The sequence below is a fragment of the Ptychodera flava genome, chromosome 14 (genome assembly GCF_041260155.1).
Source record: "Ptychodera flava strain L36383 chromosome 14, AS_Pfla_20210202, whole genome shotgun sequence".
NCBI classification, from domain to species: Eukaryota; Metazoa; Hemichordata; class Enteropneusta; family Ptychoderidae; genus Ptychodera; species Ptychodera flava.
In genome coordinates, this window is record NC_091941.1 from 5,316,695 (window position 1) to 5,342,010 (window position 25,316).

At 36.2% G+C, this 25,316-nt stretch overlaps 2 protein-coding genes across 3 annotated transcripts in view; both read right to left on the bottom strand.

Moving 5' to 3' along the window:
- LOC139149054 (Golgi resident protein GCP60-like) overlaps window positions 1–14,517 on the bottom strand; it is a 32,823-nt gene extending 18,306 nt beyond the window's left edge. For both annotated transcript variants that reach the window (XM_070720575.1, XM_070720574.1), the window contains exon 1: window positions 14,309–14,517. In XM_070720575.1, the coding sequence (XP_070576676.1) occupies window positions 14,309–14,483 (175 nt within the window). In that variant the 5' untranslated portion in view covers window positions 14,484–14,517. The remainder of the gene's footprint in view (window positions 1–14,308) is intronic.
- Window positions 14,518–19,298: 4,781 nt separating this feature from the next.
- LOC139149055 (sterile alpha motif domain-containing protein 15-like) lies at window positions 19,299–22,495 on the bottom strand. Its single transcript, XM_070720576.1, has 3 exons — window positions 22,369–22,495; window positions 21,216–21,314; window positions 19,299–20,826 (listed from the first exon to the last, which is right to left on the bottom strand). Exons 1-3 carry the CDS (start codon window positions 22,459–22,461, stop codon window positions 20,653–20,655), a joined length of 366 nt encoding a protein of 121 aa, XP_070576677.1. The 5' UTR covers window positions 22,462–22,495; the 3' UTR covers window positions 19,299–20,652.
- Between the last annotated feature and the right edge of the window lie 2,821 nt (window positions 22,496–25,316).

The window sequence follows — 25,316 nt, forward strand, 5'->3', positions numbered from 1 at the left end:
CATGTTCTAAGTTGATATCTCATTGGAATAGCCAATGAAGAGTAAATGGTGATATCATATTCTAGGACGGCAATATCAGTGAAAGGCTTTGAAATATAAATCAAATGAGTGAATAGTATGCTTGGTAATAGTATACAAGCTTTTGAAAATCCCAGAAAAGCATGTGTGAGCCCCTCCCTGTGACCACCTGGCATGATACTGAAAGTCTGTCTTTTGAAAGCCCTTTGATATTCTGAACGAACAGATGGATGACTATATACTCATTTTATAATAGCATTTACTAGAAACCAAACATGTGACCCAGCAGTCTTGACCCCAAAAAAAAGGTAATTTCAAAAGAGAATGTATTTCAAACAACATTGGAAGAGGCCAAACAAAGCTGAATGAAGACATCACGATCACTAAGTTGACAAAGTCAGTAAAATAATTTCATCATCACTAAAGTAATCCAAATGAACCTATATGCAAAATGTAAAAGCAATTCCACAAGCAGATTCAGAGAAAACAATACCAGATTTAAAGGTGAAATCAAAAGAAAAAAAAAATTCCAAAAAATTACCCTGGTCTACGTATTAAGTATGTACAAGAAGATTTGAGACAAAAAAGTTCAAACGTCTAAAAAACACCCTTTCATTTCGCCAAAAACTCGATCTCAAAGACTGACCCAGAGTCAGTTTGCCAGTTGATTTCTCAAATTCGCTACCAGAGGGTGTTTAGTGACGTCATGTGAGTCAAGCATAACGTCGCTCAGTGACAGCAAGAACGTTTCTGACTATTCAGACCTCAAAGACTTAGCCAGAGAACAACGGTATTCTGGTCTAAAACTCTCAATATTTCATTCTTTTCTATTAGTTCAAAACATGAAAGACCAGGTTTGAAAATAAAAAGCGCACAACTCTGTAAATGACTCTGTACATACGCGCACACGATCAGAAATTACAGAATACCATTCGCTATGGTGTCGAGGCTATGACACCCCGTACTAGCGCGTTGAAGCAATTGAGGTACTCCAGGTACCTAATGCTGGAAAATCTTTACTACCAGTGATGCCGGCTGATGATCGACATGGCCGAAGTATTCCAATCCTGTTCCCGGTCACGAAGGCTAAACGAGACTGCATTCGCGAACGCAGAAACTTCCATGTTATCCATGGGATGTTGGAGATACTTCGCTGGCGCGCAGGCCATGGCCTGATACTGAAGCAGTATACTGATCATTAGATGATCAAAAACCAAATGGCCCTTTTCAGGCTACCACATCCCCAAAAAGAGACCATCCGTTTAATAATATTAAGATTATCACTGACACTCACAGAAAACTGTACTTGTTCATTTGTCCTACACACAGTACATGCAAGCGTTGTCAAAAATTGGCGCATTCATGTCACACATTTTGCTACTTTTTGCAGTCAGTGTTCTAAACCGCAGCATGCTGTGCTGCGACATTGAAGTGGCGGCGATGCCAAACGAGCCGAATTTTGCAGGATTGTGGGGCTCTAAACTTATTAAAATTTTCATCACTTTGTGTTTGAAAATATAATGGTCTATACCACTGAAAATATGAAACATAGGGCCAAAGTCCTGAAGCTACTATAGACATGGATACAAAATTAAGTATTTCCTGACTGTATGAAATTATCTCACTAAGGTCATCCTAGGGACATGTAAACCAAATATTAAAGCTGTCTGACCAGCGGTTTTAAAAAAACAAGCGACTCAACAGTTGACAGAGCTCTGCTGTGTTATGTAGAGAATAACCTTTTGTGACACATGTATTGATGAAGAAGGTGGATATCTTTGATAGCTCATTTCAGGATGGCCTGACCAAAAATGGAAAAAAATTCCGTAATAATACAGATTTGCATATTTCATCAGACTATATTAGTCTATAATAGCAAATAAACGAGTTAATTGCATTCTAATTAGAGTAAACAAGACTTGTTTAAATCAAGATTTATGTCATAAAAAAACAGCGTATCTGTCAGGTTTTAAAGAATCCTGAGCTGGTTATCGTTTAATATCAGTATTTTAATCCTATTAACGAAGCACATTTTAACTTTCAAATTAACATCGTAAGTTCTGTTGAATAAGTTGAGCCTGTAGGTAATCAGAGAAAGCACACAGAAGAGACAAATGTTTGAAACTTAAGAAGTTCAAGGTCATCAAAAGCATTATAATGGATCATGTTACACCTTCATTGCACTGTTTACACAGATTACATAATTGCTATAAATAGCACATGAGGAATCTTACAGCCAAGCTTTACCATAAAAACCCTATCACTTTGACCACTCTTTTAATTGACCACTCTATTTTTTTCCTCAAAAAATAATCTTATTTTATCCTTTCCAAATCAACCATAAATGGAAATTAGAACTTTCTCTATCTCTATTTATTTGACCACCCTATCATGACAAACTATTATGAGCAATTTCTTTTAGATAACATAAATGGTGGTTCAGAATGTATCAAAGTTGGGATTCAGGAAAGTTGCCTTTACATGTTTTAATCCTCAATTCACTATGAACTGTCAAAAAAAGTTGAACTTTCTGATAATTCCACACCAAAATTATTTTGGCTTTGATGATTTCCTAATTAATTCAATTATTTAAAATCATATTAATTATTTTTTTCCGGGTGAATTGATAGGGTTTATACAGTACAAGAATTACATACAATGTAAGTCAAACTTTGACCAAAAATGACAAAAAAATTCCTTAAAAATACACATTTGCATATTTCATCACAATTTTAACAAATCTAAGTTGGGTTATCCCTAGGGACCTGTATACCAAATAACAAAGCTGTCTGACCAGCGGTTATGAAGAAGAAGATTTTTAACCAAAAACACCTTTTTTGGCATTAATTTGCCTATTTTCAACAATATCAAAAAATTAAAAAAAATAGTTTCTCAAAATCATATTTTTAATCTACACAACAAATATCAAATCAGTAAGTACTGCGGTTCTCAAGATATTTGAGTGGACGGACGCCTCACAAACGGACATACATACATACATACATACAGACTGACGACGGACGCCGGACGGATACCCATCCCAATAGCTTCTATAGACTATAGTCTATAGTAGCTAAAAATACAATAATTATTTCTGTTACGGGAAGGACTGTCTTTCTTACAATCCACTTGACCTTTAAACAAACAACTTGCAGTTCTAAATGCTATAAACACGACTGAGGTCGGATTTTTTTCGCCTGCATTTCAATTTTACTTTCAAATTATGACTGAATTGTACACACGATCATCAATGACTCTGATACAAAAGAGTGGCAGGGCTATGGAACCGCAGCAATGAATAGCAAGCATGCCACTTGTGTTTGACTCACATGACGTCACTGACCACAAACCGGAAGTACGGACGTTTGTGGGCATTTCAAATTGCGTTTTGTGGGCAGGGCTGACACCAAACTACTTTTTCAAGAATTGCGACTAATTTTTGCATCGCCGACAATTTTTTTTATTTATACAAGTATATGTGAGATAGGATAAGCAAAATGCTATAGTTTTTGAAAATTTGAAAATTATTCTTTCATTTCACCTTTAAAGAAGAACTTTGAAGATAAAGATGCAAAATCTTCTAACAATGTTCATATAGCAATTTTAGATTAAGTTTTGACTGAATTGACTGAAAATCTTATCAAGGGCAATGGATGCTACAAATGTGAAAGCCTTTGGACCAGTGGTACATGTTTGACAAACAGGAAGAAACCGGCCGTAAAACTTTGCACATGAAAATTATTTCATCATTTATTTAAACAAAGCTGCAAAGGTAATCCTTATCAAGATAAAAATGCTATTGGGTACACAATTTCAGAGACGGAAATTCTAAAACTTTACATATTCAAATATTTTGCCAATTTTCACATAACTGTTTAACGGCAGCCTCAAAAAAAGAATATATCAAATTTGAGAAGTGCAACGTTGTTTATTTATCATAGGGAGTTCAAAATTCAATACGGATGCCACATGAAATGACACGCACTGTAAAAAATAATCTACTTTACAGCTTTGTCTTTCTGGCATTCTCAATATCATTCAGTGCAAATTCTTTACATAACATTGATTGAAATGACTTTTCTGTTGTCCAAGTAATTATAAAACTATAAAATTTCAGTTTTGATTGCATAAGTGACAAATAAATCTAGATATTGCCATTTAAAACACATCTCGACTGGAATTTTGAAAATATTTCTTTTGGCATTTGAAAATGGCATGAGGTTCAAATTTCATGGCCATCATTTCAAACAACAGATTCATTTTTATACCTATCAAAGCCCAGCTTTCAAGTAATTTTTGGTCAATTTGGAGCCTTTAACTCATTTTCAAAATTTACTACATCCATCTGCCTTTCCATGACATCAGAGTCCATGATTAGTACCCAACCATGTTGCTATGCCCCGAGTTACTGTTGTTCATTAGTATGTAAATAAATCACAGATATCCATGCCGTTTGTGGCTCTTCACAAATGTCCTCCGGCAACCACTGCTGAGAAAGGATGTTTGACATGTTTGGCATTTGAAGAAAAAAACAACACAACATACATATTTAATATTGAATTACAAAACTAATGTGTTATTACAGGTATTGTTGACATAAGCTATAAATTCATGCTGTCAAAATATCAGGAATGATTTCGTTTGCTTCAGCACATTCACACCAGCACAAATCGGTGCATCATCATGTTTTATGCTACATTCACGGTGTGGTGAGCAACAACTTTGGTCTGAATAATAATCATGAAGCCTTGGTATTTTCAATCATGTCATGTCAGAAAAGCCCTCTCAAAAATTATAAAGCGTCACACTGACAGTAGAAAATCATCTGTGGAGATTTTACATGTTTCCATCCCTGTTCAGAGACACTGATCATGCTATAGGCAAATCCTGAATAATATTAATTAAATTCTACATACTGCTGACACTGACCATGAATACTGTCAAAACATTATTGTTTATGACCAATTTTGAAACTCTGTATTCTGATGATTATTTTGTCATGACTTAAGACTGACAGCAACACCACTGCCTATTTTATTGTGAACTGTAATGCTGTCACCATTATCAAGAACTAGCTCACTTCTTTCAGTTCAGTGCTCTTCACTAGATTTGATATCTCCTGATCAAGACGTGCAGTATGATAACATTCACATACAAAGACTTGTTTGTGAGGATTATATAGATCTCTGTCTAGGCATTGTAAGCTGACACAACGGTGAATGTTGGAACTCTATCAACAAGAGAGGCTGCATTGCTGTCATATGTTTTCACTGATAATGATAGCTCTGACTGCAATCTTGCCTCTGGAACTGATACGAATTGTAGCAAACTACCTCTGAATACCCGACATTTATTTATAGCATGTATTGAAGAGATTCATATGTAGGGATGGAGTGTGTGAAAAAAGGCGACAACAACAGCAAAAGAAATGGAGCACATATTATTTTAATTGAATTACGTAAAAATAAATGATGTCATTTGACATACATTTGTTTCAAAACATTTGAGTACAGCTATTGATATCATACTGTACTGGAATTTATTGGACTACTTTTGGACTTAGAACAGAATTGCATCTCATTAGCAGACAATGATTGCCATGGTGATCCGGTAGGATGTGTTACATACACTTTGCGCCCAGGGAGCTTACAATTAAAGCAAATCCTTTCCTATCATTTTCATACCCACCATATGTTTACTTTCACATATTAAAGAAATGGGCATATTTTTGAGATGTTATCTAAAGCAAAACAGATAAATCAGTACAAATTTGCACTACACTGTACATGTAGCATCCTACACAGTTACACTGTGTCTGACAGATATTGGCCACGATGAAAGCAATCAATATTACAGAATCTTCACTTGAATAAAAAATGTTGAAGGTTGCAAACTAATTCTACAAACATCTGCCATTGACAGGTATTGTAACACAGTAATTATGGCTAATTATATATGTAATTCTATAAAAGATTTCACGAGGACACTTATTTCATGAGCTGTGATTTTTTCAATTTGAAGAAAATTGTAATATCTGATCTGTAGCATTAGATCTGGGACAAAGAGGTGTCTCTATGCTGAGTAAATCCATGAATCCTTGTCAAGTTTTTTTCATTTGATATATAAAATTAGATTATATTGAATAATTTCAATGCATTGAGATAAACAAAACTAATTAAATTTATTCAGATGTAGACGGTTGGCGTAATGCTGTATTCACAGACAAAACTGTCCGCCATACATTGATGATGGCAATTCACTGAGGGGGAAACTGTGGAAAGAAGTTTGATCTAGCAACATAATGCTGAAAGTCTATAATACCATACTACATATAATCAGGCACTATTATTACTCATACTAGCAGAGGAAGGTACAGATTTTGACAGTTGGAAATGAGAGACAGGGTCACATGGAGCCGAAAGACTACTGGTACCGCATAATGCACTGTCTTCGCAAAACATCTACGATTTTCAACACAATGAGATACAATATTGAAGGTGATTTTTCTTGAGGTAAAAATGTGAATATGTTTATAAATCTGTTGAAATTACTTCCTGATACACAGTTAAGGGTATATTGACCCAGATGTGACTGAATAAATATTTTGAACTCATACATCTGTGAAAATATGGATTCGTTCTTGCACAGAGCCAATATAAACTGAAAATAACAACATTGGGGGAAGGATGTAGATGTTGAGGAACTGATACACAGAGATGAGACACACCTACCTACCCCCCCACACACTCTCTCTCTCTCTCTCTCTCTCCCTCCCTCCCTCCCTCCCCCCAAATAGTCCATCAACTATGAAATGCAGTCATCTGTAACTCTGAAGGTTCATGAACCACTGAAACAGGATCTATTACTTATACAATCATCTCAGCATAGACTCCACTCCATATCATGATAACTAAGATTACTCTATAGACTTTATGTGCACATTTCACTCTTAATTTTCAAATGCACACTTTTCTTTCATTTGATCCTTTCTACGTTTTGATATTTCCTGACATACACTAACCAAAGTTTTTGCAATGGATTCTCCATTTTCAGGGGGAGATTTTTCTGACCTCTTCTTTTGACCCTATGAATTGAGCATGACTTGGAATGCTCAAGATACTCTTCAGTCTTATTGTGAGCATGACTACCCATGTTTTGGATTGGATTCCATCATTATCTGTGGTCTCAGAGGTGAAGGTACAATCTTCTGCCGCAATTATTGGCTCTTTTCATATACACATCTCTGTTTTTGTGCCATTCTGTTCATATCCCAGCACCCTGAACCATCTATTCACTGTGCTATTCTGTTCATATCCCAGCACCCTGAACCATCTATTCACTGTTCCACCTAAATCAGCTCAAAGGAATGATAAGGCAGTGACAGTGTTACCTAGAAAAAGAACTTCACAAATTGTGCCTGCAAGCAGTGAATGGTTTATTCCTGGGCACATGTACAGGTTGATTATATACAAGTGGTTTCCCTTGCATACAATGTAACCCTGCATATGTGGTTGTATCCTGGAAAGCCTTTTGCAAAGACCAGACTGTAAAGACACTGTCTACATTACAAAATGTAGATATGCCATTACACCCAGACATGTAGATCACACCCAGGTGCAAAGTAACTAATATTTTATGATAATTTGACCCTTGCTTGAAGTTTTTAAATTGACATCTTGCTACTTTAAAACAGATTTAGAGCAAAAATAAAGGTGTTTCCCTGAATCTACCCAAATACTTTACTCTCTGCACTATAACCAAACAAGTACAATAATTTTGGTACAACTCTGTATTCAATACGTGGGCTAACATCAACACATTCAGCTAACATCTTTTCTAAAAGTCCCTACCCAGTACCCACCCTCCCCCAAATCATTTGATATCCGAGTGTCAACCACAGCAAGAATTGTTGAGCCATAATTATTTGAATTAATCCCACTAATTTAAGGTTACCTGAAATCTTATACTGCATACATGCACTACTTTCTTTCTGGAGAATTTTCTTCCCCATAAATATGTACTATTAGATAAAGACTTGAATGGTTATATTAACTGTACATTGATGTAGCAATGAAATCTATAAACATGTTAGATTTGGGCTACAGTATTATTGGCAACTGTACTATCACATGATCCATCACATGATCAGATAACCCTTTGAACCATGACCCTCTGAAGACCTATGACATATATGGGGATTTACTCCCAAACAGGGTTCAAAAGGTTAATAGAACAAAAGACTGTCCTCTCAAAAGAGTAAAATTACTAATTTTTATATTAAATTCAACATTTTCTTGACAAAACTGAATCAAGGTCCTTAAACAAAACATTGAGATGGTATGTAGTGAAGACATATGCAGTATGGTTGTGAATGTACAAATTTTTATGCAATTTGTGGCCGTGAAATAAAAATAGATTTTCTTTGAAAAGAGGATTCCAATGCATACAGGTGGCTGACAGATGCATCGAACACATTACTTTACTTGTTGTGTAAAACTACTTCAACCTCTATCATTCCAAGCTTTTTACATTCAAATATTGATCAGTTTCATTTGAGGAATCTATCGAACTGTCACTTGTTCAGAGTTTTTCAAAATATGATGGAGCTACTGCAGTAATTCTTTCCATTCATTGTTTAATCTCAAAACAGTATTCCATGATTCTTACAATTAAAGGCCTGTGTTGGCACCAGATTGTCTCATCAGAAAATTTACCCACCAGATTACAATTTCAATGGAAAACAAAAGGCTATCACACCTCCATAATCTTCTTACAGACTAGAACAAGGGCAATTCCAGGGATCGCGAACAGTGCCTTTGAGTGATGTGAACAACATGAAAAGTTTTAGTTACGTCTACCTGGCATCACGATATCATCAATACACCAGGAAATTCTGTAACTATAACACTGTTATTGCAAATGCTGTGATCAACCCTTGCTATGATGAAGTTACACCTCTGTATTTGAGAATGGGACTGACAAAAGTAACTTCAACGTAGGTAGGGACAGAGACTCATGTGTCAGCCAGGAATTAAAATATTAATAAATGTTAAAGGACAAATAATTTCTTAACAACTTTGTAGGAACTGAAAACAGGCATCGATATCTCTAAAGTATCTGTATAAACATCCCTAACAACAGATTCTCAGTTCACACTGACGACCCTGGCACTCCAAATCTATGTTCACAATGAAAATGTTAGAAGTTGCTGTTTCAGAGCTGCTCACTGCACACGCATACCATGAATTGAGATTAATTTTGGCAGAATTTAAGGGTCCAACCTTAAAAAGGTTGTTTGAGATTTAACATGCACTATCACACTCAAATGCTAATAAACTGTATAATTGAATGATCACACTGGTTTGAGATTCAATTTCTTGTCTGGATTAATCTTTGATGTTGTGATGTGGAAAATCTCACACTTGTGAGTCAATACAGAGTATTGCATTGCTATGAGAAATTTCATTAATGGGGATATTCCTTTTCCCAGGTGGGTATCAGTAGCTTTCATCAATGGCTACCATCCGGCAAAGATGCTTTTTATCAATGCTGTTTCACCTGAACATTTTCTGATTGGTAGTTTCTGACGAAGATGTTCCATAAACCTGGATGAACTAAACTTAACTGCAGTATGGTGTATGCCTTTATTAATTAATGTAGTGGCTGTGTAGTGTGAAATACCCCGGTGATGTTGGTTAGGGCTAACAAGAGATACAAAATTTGACATTATTTTGAACTATAATCAGGTGCATCTGACAACACCATTGGTGAGAAAGCTGACCAGCCAAATTGTCCTGTATTAGATCCTGATCTCTCCACCTTGGAAGCCTAAGGACCATGGTTAGATGCCTAAAGGAAAGATATATTGTATTTTAACTCTGCAGAAGACAACGGCAATGAACGTTTTTAGTAGTACAAGTAGCATAGCAAATACCAAATCATATAAACAAGTGAGTGTGAAGGATTCTCATTAATGAGCCAGATAACTTCTCTTGAAAAAGTTTATGCACTGTAGTTTGGATTACTAGTATACAACTATCCTTGTGTGTGTGTCTATACATTATCTAGATGGGTAAATGAAGGATGGCTATGACCTAATGTGATGGCTGCTGGGGAACAAGAAACCTCTATTGGTGTACTACCTGTAGGGATTGTAGAAGGAATGTTAGTTGAAATTTTAGGAGATGCAAACAGGATGGCAGTTATCAAACGCAGTCTTGAATTGTTTCTTTCAAATAAAAATATCAATCTTGTAGAAAAACTGACAGTAGTGTACATAACTCAGTTCTCAGTATGTTTGCTTGCTTAACTTGTCAGCTGCATCTGGAAATGGAAAATTGTATTTCATATTCGGAGGGGGGACATGAATACAACAAACATGAATGCTAGACTAGAAGTACAGCAGACACAAACATATCATTATGAACTGTCATTTTACCGAAAAATGGTTCAATGACCGTGATTTGGGTCATGTGTTTTTAATATGTGTGCTGTATTTTAATGATTCTTTTATCTTGTACAGTTATGCAAAGCTCATCTTTGACTTTCATTGAACACCAGACAGAAGTTTTGAATGCCACAAAGTGATTATATAGAATAAACGGCCAAATTTTACATGACATGATGGAGGATTATGGAACATTTTTGTCATGATGGGAAAAATAATAATACAAACTACTACTTGTCACAACTGAAGAAATTTCCATTAATCAATGCTAAATGCATCATGAGGTTGTCAAGGCAATGATCCAGAACGTTTTTACGTCAACAAAGTGACTGTGGAAGGTGATCGATTTTTCAGGGAAAGGGAAGATGAGTCTTTCAATGTCGTCCTGTTAAGCTCTAACATTGGTTGTTAAGGGCCAAAGCTATCTTTGAACATTAATTTTCTCAGTTTTGTGATCGCTCATTTTGTTGTTTTGTTTTTATTTTTTACCAGTAATATTATTTTTTCTGTTCATAAAATGATGGTTTTCTGTTCTAATCCTAAGTCACGTCACAGCGTCTGGTCTCAAATTATCAACACAGCCTGTTTGCCTGTGATGTTCACTGTTATTGTTGACAAATAACTTTGTCAATGACTAGAATCTAGATAAGAATGTATTTGTCAACAACAACATTATATATTTTACATACATCGTGTACGGTGTTGGCGAGGCGAATACTTTGGGAGAAGAATAAGAAAATAACTTGTTTTTATATAAAGAATAAAGAGAATGAAAAGCATGATCAAAACCTTCAGCTATTGTCCCTTGAAATTGTTGAACATCGTGAAATTTTCAGAAAGAGTAGTTGACAAAAGCAGAGACCCTAGAAAACCACTAAACACACCTTTGCTCTGACCACAAAAACAACAAATATTGAAAATAATGACAATGTTCGGGCGTCTACCAAAACTACCTGTGTATGCTAATGAGCTTGATGTGCAGGTCATCCATAGGTCACACCCATCCTCAAGAATACTCTCTTCTTTTAATGTGAACATAATACACTTCCAGAACAGTACCACAGTGTAATATGAGAATTTGCTATTTCAAATAAAAACTTATATTCAGACTTATCATGGACTTTTGAGGGGAATTTTAGTTTCATTTAGGATTGGTCTCTTTTTCAGACTACATGTACATCAAACCTGCCAGTTTCCAACTGAAGGCCCCTAGGCAAAAGAGATTTGATAATGCACTATTGTTGTGGTATTATGGCTACAAAGTACAGCTCATATTAATCATAGATTTTTCTCTTGTCATGTCTTACACATTATTGTCATGTCTCACACATTATTGTGACAAGACTTTCACTACATGACGAATTACAAACCCAGACCTTGTCATTGTGTGCAAATTTAACACTTTGGGGTTTTCCATTTCAATTCAACTTGCTGCTTTTCACATAAATTCATAACTCCGTTCATATACATAGATTGTGATGTCATTGAGCTATGGCACATTTGCCACTGCAAAAATGTATGTGTGACAGCTGATGCCTTCTGGGAATAAAAATTTTAAATGATTCAATAACTTAAATATTATAATATTAGATGTGATAGGTGGAACTGATGACTCAACACACAAATGAAAGGGATATCCTCAATGCTGTTGACTAAATCATTACAATCGAATCAATATCCCTTCATTCTTGTTATGTGTGCAGTGCAGAGAAAATGCCCAAAATGATAAGCTTCCTGATATGACAACAAAACTGCCTTCCAAATACGTCTATACAATCATCTTCAGGACCATACATGTCTTTATAGCATGAAAGCGTGGCCTCTGCAATTCTGACTTTCAGGTAGAGATGTTACTGGACAAGAAGTCATTGTGTGCAACTATTCTTTTACAGTGCCCTCAAATGCACAGCTGGAACCCATGGATTATATTCACTTTGCACACTATCTTGCTTCACCAATACCATTTCATCGTCCCCAAAACCACTTCTTTCCAGAACTAGTTTGTATGAATGCATTATCACCTTCAAGTGTTAACCACTTTGTTCCAAACCATTTCACCTGAAAAACCAGCTGTCCAAATCTCTGAGGTGAACCACAAACAGACAAGTACACTAATGAATGCTGATCAACCATGAGGATTTCATGCAACGTTTTTCGAAACCCTTTGCATCTCTAAGATGTAAGTAGATTTTTTTGAACAGATGTGGCAGTGGCGGCGAGGCATTGGTACAAATGTAACAAAAGTACCATGGTCACATACGCACCTCCCTGCTGGTCTAAGGGTTGATTTATCATGTTAGACAGGTTTGGCTACACATTTTACATGAACTTGAATGTGCAAGGTCACGCATTTCTGCGATGATGTCATCAACTTGTGCATACATTCTCCACGTACATGGAGCCGTGTATTAACTTTACGCATTATGACTACCCAGAGACTGCCATTTTTCTAGCGTAAAACGTGACTGTAGTAACGTGCTGCACAGTGAGCCTGGACCAACAGTTTTACCGTAAAAAAACAACTCTGTGGGTAGTCATGTTGGGTAAAGCTAGAAAAATGGTGATATTTTGGTGAATTTTGAGTGGATTTCTGCTCGTTGTGAGTCCCTAATAGCCAAGCTGTCGATGATCATGCAATTTGTGATTTAGATTCAAAACTTTTCGAAATATCGTCGAACAAACTTGCGCACAGGGTGCTTGCAGGCTGATTTGGATGTTTGTCCATGGAAGTTCCCATAGCTGTGGTGGAGGTGTAAAAGTCGTTAAAGTCAAAATACGCCTGTAAAACGCAGGAATATATATACATATATATATATATATATATATATATATATATATATATATATATATATATATATATATATATATATATATATATATATATATATATATATATATAACCAGAACTGTAAACTATTGGTCTGTAGCAATATAATAATGTAATTCTGTTATTGTAATACTCTTATTGTGAAATGTTTCCTGGGAGGAGATGCGACTAGGACTTCAGTAGGAGTCCTGAATGAAAATAGGCAATTTGGCAAAGCATAACTTGTCAAATAATCAGGCGCTTGTCTTCTCGCATCTCCTTTCAAGTGTGTATCTCTAGGACAAAGCAAGCAATAAATTCCAGTTTATCCTTTGGTTATTTGAAGAGACTATCTTGACTTCTACAGCTTCGATTAAGATGTAGCATGACAATTCACGTATGAAGTATCACACTCATACTCCAATTCAGCTGCAGTACAGTAGCTCGAGGTTTTGCCTGGGTATTTGGGTCGGACGGCAAAATCTGGGTTTGACGTCCGACCCAAATACCCAGGCAAAACCTCGAGCTACTGTACTGCAGTTAACTCGAATTCTGCTACGGCTACCCGCAGACTCCACATGTATTAAATGTCTACTGAAATTCTGTTATAAAACCCCTTAAAAATCTCACCTTTCAAGTTAACCTCTGTCCAAATAATCGAATCGATACAACATACGGTAATAATATATTACAGTTGGAAATTTATATAAGGGGGGTGAAGAGAGGAGTGGGAACTTCATGAGAAGCAGAAGGAGAGATACTGTACGTGACAACGCCTCATCCCTCAGTCAAAGATTTCCTGGGGAGAATCGGGCTTGAGGACGTGTACGTTTCAACGTAACAAACAACGGTGGGCACACGGTTTCAATGGAGGTGACTTTCCGTCCGAATAAAACGTGTGTAGATATCAAATGAAAACGAAAAAGTTTTGTTGCTCCCTGTACTATCGAATTATCTTGTATATTGAAGTAGAACAGCTGAGAGGGTTGTCATCAATGACTCATGAGTCAAAACTCAACACGCGCAGCGAGCTTTACCTTTGTAAAATTGTAGTGCCAACTTGTACATTTCGTTAACGCTGAACCCCCACATTTCTTCGAAGTCGGCCGCGTCTATCGGGGCACTGCTGCTGCCAGTTGAAGGGGGATCTTCGTCGACATTCATTGTCAAACCGTCCACACTTGCTTCGAGCTGTCCTAAATCGTTCGCCATCTTGATTTCAAGAAGCCACGTAAAAAAGCCGGCTGCGCATGCGTAATTCAAAAAAGCATAACAAAATGTAAACCAGGAAGCCGGCTACTATACATGTAATATCTGAGGGACGTGCCATTCTGATACGGTGGGTGACGGTTTAAAATGAAAGTATGGTCGCGAAAATGTTAAGAACGTATGTGAGATTCATTGCAAATAGACAATAAAAACTTAGCTTGTAAGCATTTTTTTCAAGCACGTTTAGAAATGCTGGAAATGCCACTGACTGTTGCAGGTGAAAATCTTAACCACGGTCCCTCTATACTGAGTTCCGCCGGCAAAAAGTTACATGTAGTACACATGACCTCGGGTCATTGAACGAGGTGAAGTGCAAGTGTTGAAATCAAACACAAACCACTCGAGGGGCTCCTTGTGTTGACAAGTTTGTGGTTATTTAAAAAAATTACAATATAACTATGACTATTTTTATATGTTTGCCTGCTGATAAAATATGTTCAACCTGCTCTCGTTTAACTGTTATTGGCACAAAAATATCACAAAATTTGGGACTCAAGCTATTGCGCAGCATACATAACCAGACACGAACTGTTGCGGCTGTCTATAAATTGACACTCTTCCTCCATTATGTTACAGCAAGTTTACAACTTCTTTTAAATTGTTATGATCAACGTTGGAAGGATCACTAGCAACATTCACCAAATATAGTTAGGGGAGAACCATTTGATTTCTGGGGGGGGGGTATGGAGGATTTTGAGAAAAAAAAATTTGTCACCAGGTGAGAGAGAAGAAAAAAAAATTGATCCTGTCATGGCCTGAGAAAAAAAAAATTGTCATAACAGACAGAAGAGAAAAAAAAATTGTCACAATGCACCAGAAATAAGCAAAATTTGGAAACCTTATTCTCATGTATTCTTTGCCGGCGCGCCGCCATAGGCGGCGCAAATGTTTTACCACAAGCAATTCTTATGTTTCTTTTCCCAGCACTTATGATATAAGCATGCACTACATGGGTCTACCTTACACCTCAGTACACTCAATGTTTTCCTTCCATTTTCTGACCCAAGAAATCATATTTCAGGATTTCTGTTGCCATATCTCAATGCCATAGGCACTATCTAAAGGGGACTATTTGACTTTTGTAATTGTGAAAATTCAAAACACAAGAAAGGAGTCAATAAACTAGTGTTAAAACCAATATTAATTTCTCAATATGAATTTGTTAGAAAGATGTACCTTGACAATGAAAAATTGAGGAACAACAAATATGATGAAATACAATGTGTGAGCCTTGTTTTTCTGACCACAAACACTGGATCGCAAACATACCATATTCAGCTTTTCATTAGAAGCTGGCAGCTGGAGAAATGACACAAGAAGGTCACAGATTTTCCGTTCCTGTATATTCATTTGTCTTCAGTCTCTGGCAAACAGAACTGTTTTTCACAAATTGTATTGGCATTGTTTGGTTGTTGAATATTGTGACTCAAAAACTGATCATGCAAAAAATGTAAAAAATATCAGTGTTCAATGTCATTTTCAAACAGTTTTACCGAGTGCAAAATAAACTGAAACTCCTCTCAGACTGCACCATTAAACACATCAATTTCTCAAAATTTCCAATACGAGAGGGGGAACCCCCCTCTCGTGCTCTCCCACCTTGGGGTATTCTAATAGTTTCACTTAGTAAACAAATTTAAAAAACTCTCAGATTGCACCAGACTGCACCATTGCACACATCAATATCTTAAAAAATTCCATGTAAGATAGGGGAAAGCCCCTGTGACACTTCCCCCTAAGCCTCTCTCATGTTCTCCCCCTGTACTTTCAAATTCTGCCCCGTCAGATATCCTAGTGAAAACCCTGTCATAATATCCATCCAAATTAAACAATATACTATATGGTTAGATACTGCGTGATCTTTTATATTTTTATTTTATTGTGACTTTGAATTTCATTTTGATGTGTTCACCTTTTTTGAACCATCATGTGATAACTGATGATAGTCTAGCAGGGTACATCAAGATTTGAAAGGTCTTTACTGTTGCTGTAATTACATGTATTGGTATTTAACTTTTCTAAGTGGGGAATGGTCAAAATTTCAGAGTTAGAGAGGGAGGTTACTCAAATTCATCATGGTTGGTGAAGGGGGGAGGGTCACTCGAAATTTCGGAGTTTCAGGCCGTCAATAATGACGGCTCCCTTATATACAACACATTACAAATATAATTTTTTACTATAACCCAAACGGGATTCGAACTTGATGACCAATAAAAAAAAATTTGCACTGCTACTCCATTTTGAAAAAAAAATTGATGCAGGTCTGACAGTAGAAAAAAAAAATTGCTGTCACTCTGACAGGAAAAAAAATTTGCTCCCATACCCTCTTCCTCCATACCCCCCCCCAGAAATCAAATGGTTCTCCCCTAAGTGTCCATGGTCTATCTAATTTGATCATGGACAACAGAGGTGGGGGCTCTACTGTCTATGATTTAAGCATTTCCTCAAGATGAATTGCAAAATGTGAAAAACACTGCAATGATACGGTGTCGCTCACATTTGATCAGAATTGGTACATACCAGTATGCATACAAAAGATCAACAATAAATGTTGTTTCTATCTGTTCAGTGCAGGAAAATTCTACGTTGATGTTATGACAATGATTTCTGCACAGTACAACCAGAAAAACAACAAGAAATATTTAAACCAGAAAAACAAGAATGACAAAAGTAAATAAGGTCTGAAACTTTTGGTACTGGAGGTCAACTCATTTTAGCAACATGCATAGCAGAGGAATGTTTCAAGCACAGCTCCCTCTTAGTTTGAGCACACAGTAAGTGACGCTACCCACAATTCTCCATGATCCGTACACACGGAGATCACTCACTGAACTGAAGCAAATTTCTTCTGTACACAGAACAACTTGGTCCATATTTCAGAATTCTGGGACCATAGTTCTGATAATCATAATTTTCCGATTTCGCACTGTGAATAATGAGAAGATCAACCCCTTTTCTGGAGAGGAAATAGCAATTTTGTAATTTTGTCGACATAGTTTTTTTGACAGCCATATGCAATATTTTCAAGGAAACTAAGGGAATAAGTAGCATCTGTGTTGGCAAAAGAAAGGGTATTGATTTTTTGAATGTTTGTAACAAAGGAAATTAACATGTCTGACAGGTGGTATGATGAGACCATCTTAGTTGCTGATAACTTTACCTTGACAAGTGTACAATTTTTAGTACCTTCAAACATCGAATTCTTATTCAATTTACTCCTGAATTTTAAACATGATCAATAATTTTGGAACATAGTTTTAACCAATAATCCTTCAATTAAATTCTAAGTTTCAAATTGTTCAGAAACTGATAAAATTGAAGAAGCCTTAGTAAATAATGTCTGACCACACAAATCAAGGGGAATTATGGGTAGTCTCACTGCACTTACTGTGGAGCAGGTCTGTTAATATGTAACAGTTCATAAACAATGACAGGAAATGACTCAAGGTCAGTGGAGTAGCCTGTTTCAGTCACTGGCATGCTACCAATCCTGCACATTTGCAGGATTTCCCCTTTTTTCTTACCTCATTTGCACATTTTAGACACTGACATGTTCATTTGAACAACGTCACATCTAAACCCCTGCATCTACCTGTACACCAAATACTGAGATGGCAGGTGTGGCGGTTTGGGAACCTTTGTATGTGACGGACATACATCCGCACATACATACCCACATACAGACATACAGACGCCACCGACTCATCATATAAGCTCTTTTTGGTATTTATATAAATACCAAATATGAGCTAAAGAGAAGTTGGAGCCAGACTTGATTAACTGGAAGCAATACTTCTGGTTCCAATGTTGCCTTTTCCATAATCTGATTGTACTGTATCAGATGGACTGTAAACAAAGAATTACTTGGTCATGAAAAAAGTATTAGTCAATAAGAAAAAACTTTCAAAAGTTCACCGATGTGTCTTAAATCATTTGACATGTTTTTTGTTTTCATCCAAAAGTGTTCTAGCATAGCACTCTTCTATGTAGACTGAAAATCCATTGCTAAGTGTTTTGGACAATAATAAACTTCAACGCTACATACATTATCATAAGATGTTTATTTCATGGTACACAATGGTCTTATGATAGCAAGACATGACAGACCATGTTTGACATTGCTCTGTACAAAATAGAGCATTGTCAAACACTGGCCTTGATGGTCAACTTGATGGTTGATCATGGCGTACATTTTGTATCGCATTAGACCATGGTCATGATGATGATTGGACATGACAGATCGTAGTCTTTCATTATAGTGTCATGATTGCATGACCATGGGCTTTGAGATCTGACCATGGCCTCATACTATGGATGAAAATGTTAGTTATGGTCAACCATCAAAAACTGTGGTGACCATGGTCTAGCTGTCAATACGCAATAATTGTTGACAATAGTCATAAACCATGGTCAGACAAGTTTTGGCCATGACCATCAGGCCACATATGACCATGACCATGTTGACCATGTTCCACCACTCTTTTAATACCACGTTATGTGATTGCTGACCATGTAAAACCCATGGTTGGCAATTAAATACTATCATGTTCACGGTAGATGATGGTCAAATTTCACTGGGGAAAGTCTCCCCCTCCCTAAGCTACTTGCAGCAGTCACAACAGATAGAGTGTATAATGATTTATTTATTGTAATAACTTCTTGAAGTGTGTTGATACATCTTATTAGACTGCTTCAACAACAATGACAAACAATCTGCAACTTCACAGCCAGCAGACCAACAGACACATTACAACCAAGTAGGAGTCTGCATCCAGGTTCAATATTTATTCATGTGTTTGGCAAAAATGAACAGTCATGAACTTTGATGGGCAAAAATACTTCAAGGCATCTGGTATGAACTGAAGTCATTGACAATATGAATGAGTTTGTCAGCTGAATTTATCATATCCAACAAGAACATACTGTTATGCTTCTTACATTGGTTAGTATTTGACACTAAAATCACTGCATTGTGAGTATATATAAACTTTTGAAGATGGTAAAACAACATATTTCTGCCTGTTTAATTTAATCATGTTGACATAATATCTATTAAATATAGTAAAAATTTTAAACTATGCTATTCACCAATGAAGATGTTGCTGTTGTGAACAGCTCAAAATATTGAATGTAATAGATTTGTCTCATGTCATGTGACTATTTTCATTGAGATGAAACAATATTAAATTAAATACAGTGTTTATATGACTGAACAAATGTGCTCTCAGACTGTTAAATTGTAGATACAAAATTTAAATCCCTGTGAATAATACAAATTCATATTTACAAAGAGATGGCAAGGCAAAAAAGTAAAGTGAAATATTGTGTACACATCTGTTCAGATGATACTTTGGTCCAGTGAATCTTTTGGACATGGGTAACTTGTCAACACTACCAAATTGTCAGCTTGACCTCTACAGAATGTGCATAAAAATTGTTAGAGCGAATTGGACCCTGAAAGGGCAGAATACAATAGGTGTAAGCCACGCAGGCTTTGAACTTTCTAAAGATCTACAAAACAAATTTTGCATCTTTACTCTCGTCTGTTTGATGGGACACAAGTTAATTTTGAACATAACTGCATTTGGCATAATAATTATGCCACTACTACAATACCATTGTTCTGACTTAATTCTGTATTTCTGTTTTGTTACTGAATTATTATTCGGATTTTAAGCTTCAGTGATTTTGCCATTATTGTAGGTCTTTAATACAGGTAACTTTTTGTTCATAAAATAATATAACATTATACCCTATGGGTTTCTTTGAGCCTACAAGTGTAAGCTAGCTTTATGAAATGAACAGCAGGGGTATTTATAGCATTGAAAATAGATACAAGCCACTCTAAAACTTTGGTTTTCATCTGATCATGTATAGCATAAACATACTTGGTTTCAATATGCTATAAACAAATATTTACATTGTTGCATATCTACTCATGTTACCTTCTCATTTGGAAAGATAACAAATGTAATCTGTTGTTTTTGAGGAGAAAATTTACAGCTACAGCTAAAGCAAACTGATATCGATCTTATCTAACAAAATATTCATTTAAGTTACAAGTATATTTACAAAGGTTCAACAATAGCTAAATCTCAAAGAAAACAAGATGTCACTTGTAATTTGCTTTGAGAAACTTTGCATATGTTAATGAGTCTGCTTTTGGTCCTGTTATGCTTTTTGCTTCTAAAAACATTCCCATCGGTTCCCTAGGAGGCAGTGATATACTTCTGTTCCAGAAGGGATCTTCTATTCCCAGTAATTCCCTCACACTTCTTGCAATAAGCTGTAATGTAGAAGACACATATGAAAATGTCAGCTTTCAACTTAAAAAGGGAGTTTGACACAATTAAAAGAATTGGAAAATAAACTTCCTTTGTTTCTGCTCAAGGGAAATTGTCCATTTTCCAACCCATGAAATAGTTTCTTGATTGTTGTTATCATTGGTATACCTAACAAAAGCATATTAAGTAATATCATCAAGAAGTTGGTTAAAAGTCTGCCCAGATTAAGAAAGCATTCTACATGTGATATCATTGAAAAATTTCATTGCATAACATCAAACTGAAACAATTTCAGAATCTATATCTATATATCACACTGTTTGAAGACTTTACTGACTTTGTATTTCCACTGAAGTTTCACTTGGTTAACACTGATTCAGAAGTTCATTACCTTCATATGTTCAAAATCTGTAATTCCTAAAAGAGGTAAATGTGAACAGTCGATGATGATTAACTTTCTTCCATTGATCAAGTTCCTTGTGAAACATTCCTACGGCAAAAAGGAAATGAAAACACATCAACATTAGTTGATACCTAGATAAATTGAAACATCTTTGGACAAGAACATTTCTTCTAGTAAGTAATCAAGTTGGTGATATTTGGATCATTGCAATACTTTAACAATGTTTCTGCATCGACCACAGCCACCAATTCTGCTTTCATTTTAAAGAATTCATGAAGTTTTTATTTCATAGAGCTTTAATAGTCCATCTGATTGACATCCCTTTCAGGATGGTCAATCAGATGGACTCCTTATTAATCAATTGTGCAGTTATCATAAACAAATAATAATGGAAATAGAAGTACTTATCTGTCAAAGATATAATTAAGTACAAGTACTGTGTTGTCAATTTTATTTATACACTTCCTTGATTACTGTTTAAGTACATACATTACAGCTTTGATCAGTCCAAATTTGTGGGGAGATGATGCGTGTTTTATTGAGACTGTCTAACATGAAAACATGTGGTAAAAATAAACTACATATTATGACACTGAGCTCATGCAACATGAACGACCACCAATAGCACTGAAAAATATGTGAATTTCAATGTTCCTTTTTGAGATTTCAAAATAACCAACATCTGCACCTTCAGAATGTCTGAGCAATAGAGTAGCTAGCTGCAATAGTACTGTAGCTCGAGGTTTTGCCTGGGGATGGGGACGTCCGACCCAAAAACCCAGGTAAACCCTCGATCTACGGTACTGCAGTGCAGCTTACAGTACAGTAGCACACTAGACAATCCAGTAAAATGTACCATATTTCTACTGTTCTTAAGTATATGGGCTTTTGAGACTAGGGCTAGAATGTATGTAACTGTCAAGAGGAGATAGAGAACCTTTCGGGCACAATAAAAGCTCAAAAATGCGATAATGTCATGAAAGTTGAAACGACGTGTTGTAAATAATGAAAATCAGACTCTTCTTGGCCCAGTTATATTCATGAATTATTGACACTGGCAACCTGGCCGATGATTTTAAAAATAATGTGAATATTTCTTTTTTTTTACGGGTAAGATAAAACAGTGAAGAAGCTTACTCACTCTGTACTGAGGAAAACCTAATTGTTCGATCCAGTCTGCAACATCATCACAACTCCAGTGCAGACAGTTCGGCTCGGCCATCTGCTGCGCCATTTTTGTTTTTGGTTGCTAGCACATTGTGCGCAGGCGTCAGCAAGCACAATTACCCACAATGCCACCTGTTAAAACAAACTTTTACCAGCTGCAGCACAGAGTATGGCAAGCAATCCCTCCACTGTGGAGGGACTGTGTGGAGGGACTGTGAGTATGGCAAGCAATCTTCGTCTAGAATTTGTGAATATGATCAATAAATGTCTTGTATTAATTTTTTTTCCTCATACAAGCCTTACCTGTGTCAAGTGTGTGCCTATTGCTTTACCCTAGCTATCTGAGTGTAGTATTTCAAAGAAAACAGTCCATATCTGTTAATTGCCCTCCAGTTTGTTCTGCCGATCACCAACCTTCCAGTATTCTAGACTCGTAAAAAAGTATCAATGAATAAATTAACAATTAACAGTGTTTACATGCTTTTTTTCATTTTTTCCTTATTTAAAGGTAGTCACGCATTTTCAGTTAAAACATTTATAAAATTGTTTGAGTATAACACAGTTAATTGTTAATTTATTGATTGATACATATTTACGAATCTGGAATACTGGAAGGTTAAAATAGTACATCAAATTAACGTTTTAATCTCTAAAATTTTGGAATGGATGTAATAATGGCAAATTTAGTAAATAATAAATACTTCCATTTAGTCACACATCTTTTCATTTAAATTAGAGTCTTCACTGTTCAAAGTTTTACTTTGGTGTTACTGTACGATGAGAATGTGAAACCTTCACTCATAGCATGAACTAGCAATGAATGGTTTTAGGCCTATATATTGCTTTTACGTGATTTTCGTAAAAAACTGTGACATTTCATCGTACATTTGTGAAACGTCAAGCGCGATGTCCCATCTTTTTTCTTTAGTATTCGATTATTCTAGTATGCCAGAATTCAAAAATCCGTGATAACTTTTAAGTCTCCTGGTACATGGGTTGCTCTCTGGCCTGATCTTGTGCAGAGCTAATATGAATAATTGTACGTTTAATAAGAATAATTGTACGTTTTCTCTCCATATTGCATAGGGCTCGGCCTGTGTCGACTGATATATATGTTAGGGACTGGTCAGTTTCTTCAGCCTGGGGGGGCCGGTGGATTCATGGGGGGGGGGGTCACCCTGTTTTTGACTTTGGTGATAGGGGGGTCACCATGTTTTTGAAATGCCCAATAGGGGGGTCAGTGTGTTTTTGAATTTTGACACAGGCTCATCATTGCCTAAAATGCTAGTGTCAGCCACAAAATTCATCATTCAGTTGTATTTTTCGGCGCGCCCTTCGGGCGCGTAACTTTAATAATCAGTCATATTTTTCAGCACGCCCAACTTTAACATATCAAGCATACATACATCAGAGATATCTGTATGTTCAATATATTTCAGCGTGCTCTTCAAGCTCATTACTTTAGTATATCATACATCTTTCAGCATGCCTTCAGGTGCATGACTTTAATATACAAGGCATATATATCAGAGATATCAGGATGTTTCATATTTTTTGGCGCGCCCTTCGGGCGCCATACTTTAATAAATCAGAGATATCTTGATGTTTGCTAAGTGAAAGTGTACCATTATGAAATCTGCATTTCATATGAAAAGGATGACAAATTCCTGATACTTTTCTGTTCTCTCTGTGAGAATTCAGTATGAGAAAGCAACATGCACAAATATTTCACAATATATATTTGATACAGTGACTTATTTTAGAGATAGAAAAATGACAAGATATCTTTCCTTCTCATTGATGCAATTATTTTCCTTTGTTTCATAGGTTTTCTGTAGAAAGATGCTTTTTTATGAACAAAATAACAGTTAAAAAAGGCAGTTTTTGTCATTATTAGCTGTGCTTTTATGGTTTCAATGTTACACAAGAAAAGGTCCTCTCAGACACTGTACACATCGGATTTGGCTAAAAAAGCTCTCTATGGCTCCTCAGTAGATTTAATTGGATGGTTTGCAAGTCTTAACACCCATCAAAGTTTTTGATTCACTGCTTTTCCTCTTTGATATTAATGATTGACATCCATTTCTGTACAACAGTTCAGGACATCTGGTTAAGCAGAGAAAGTGTGAAATACATTCACAGCTCATTCAAAATACAGCTCATTCAAAATGTACTGTATTTAAACTTTAAGATTGACACTTTGAAATTCCTGTCTTACAACTGACATGTCAACAATTTCACTAAAACATAGAATGACTATTTAAAATATAAATATATGTAAAATGTAAAATATAATATATATATATATATATATATATATATATATATATATATATATATATATATATATATATATAATTTATGTCCATCTTTTGTTTTACCTTTGTCGCGCCCGGGGGGGGGGGTCACCCTGTTTTCAAAATTTGGAATAGGGGGGGTCACCCTGTTTTCAAAATTTGGAATAGGGGGGGGTCAGCCACTTTTTGACGTCGGCAAAAAATAATCCACCGCCCCCCCCCCCAGGCCGAAGAAACTGACCAGTCCCTTAGTATAATAGGAATCAGTCAAACAGGCAGAGACATGTGCAACCCGCCCTCCACGGCGCGGCCAAGCTATCGAAAAAAGACAGGCACCTAATCTGTCACATGTCACAGTTCATTACCATTTTGGCTTGCTCGTGGGATCGCCTATATAGTTCAGGCGCATGCCGGGATTAGTTACTGCAGTTATCTTGTTATGTTTAAAGTACAGTCGACGACTTTCAGTCAACCTCACATAGCGTTATCAAAACTCGTCATTTATTGCGTTATTGATTCGGGTTCGCAAATCGAATAAAAGATGATTTGCATATGTCTCTGCCTGTTTGACTGGTTCCTATCAGTGTCATGACCCCGGTGGTGTCACTGTCGGGGGAAATGGGTA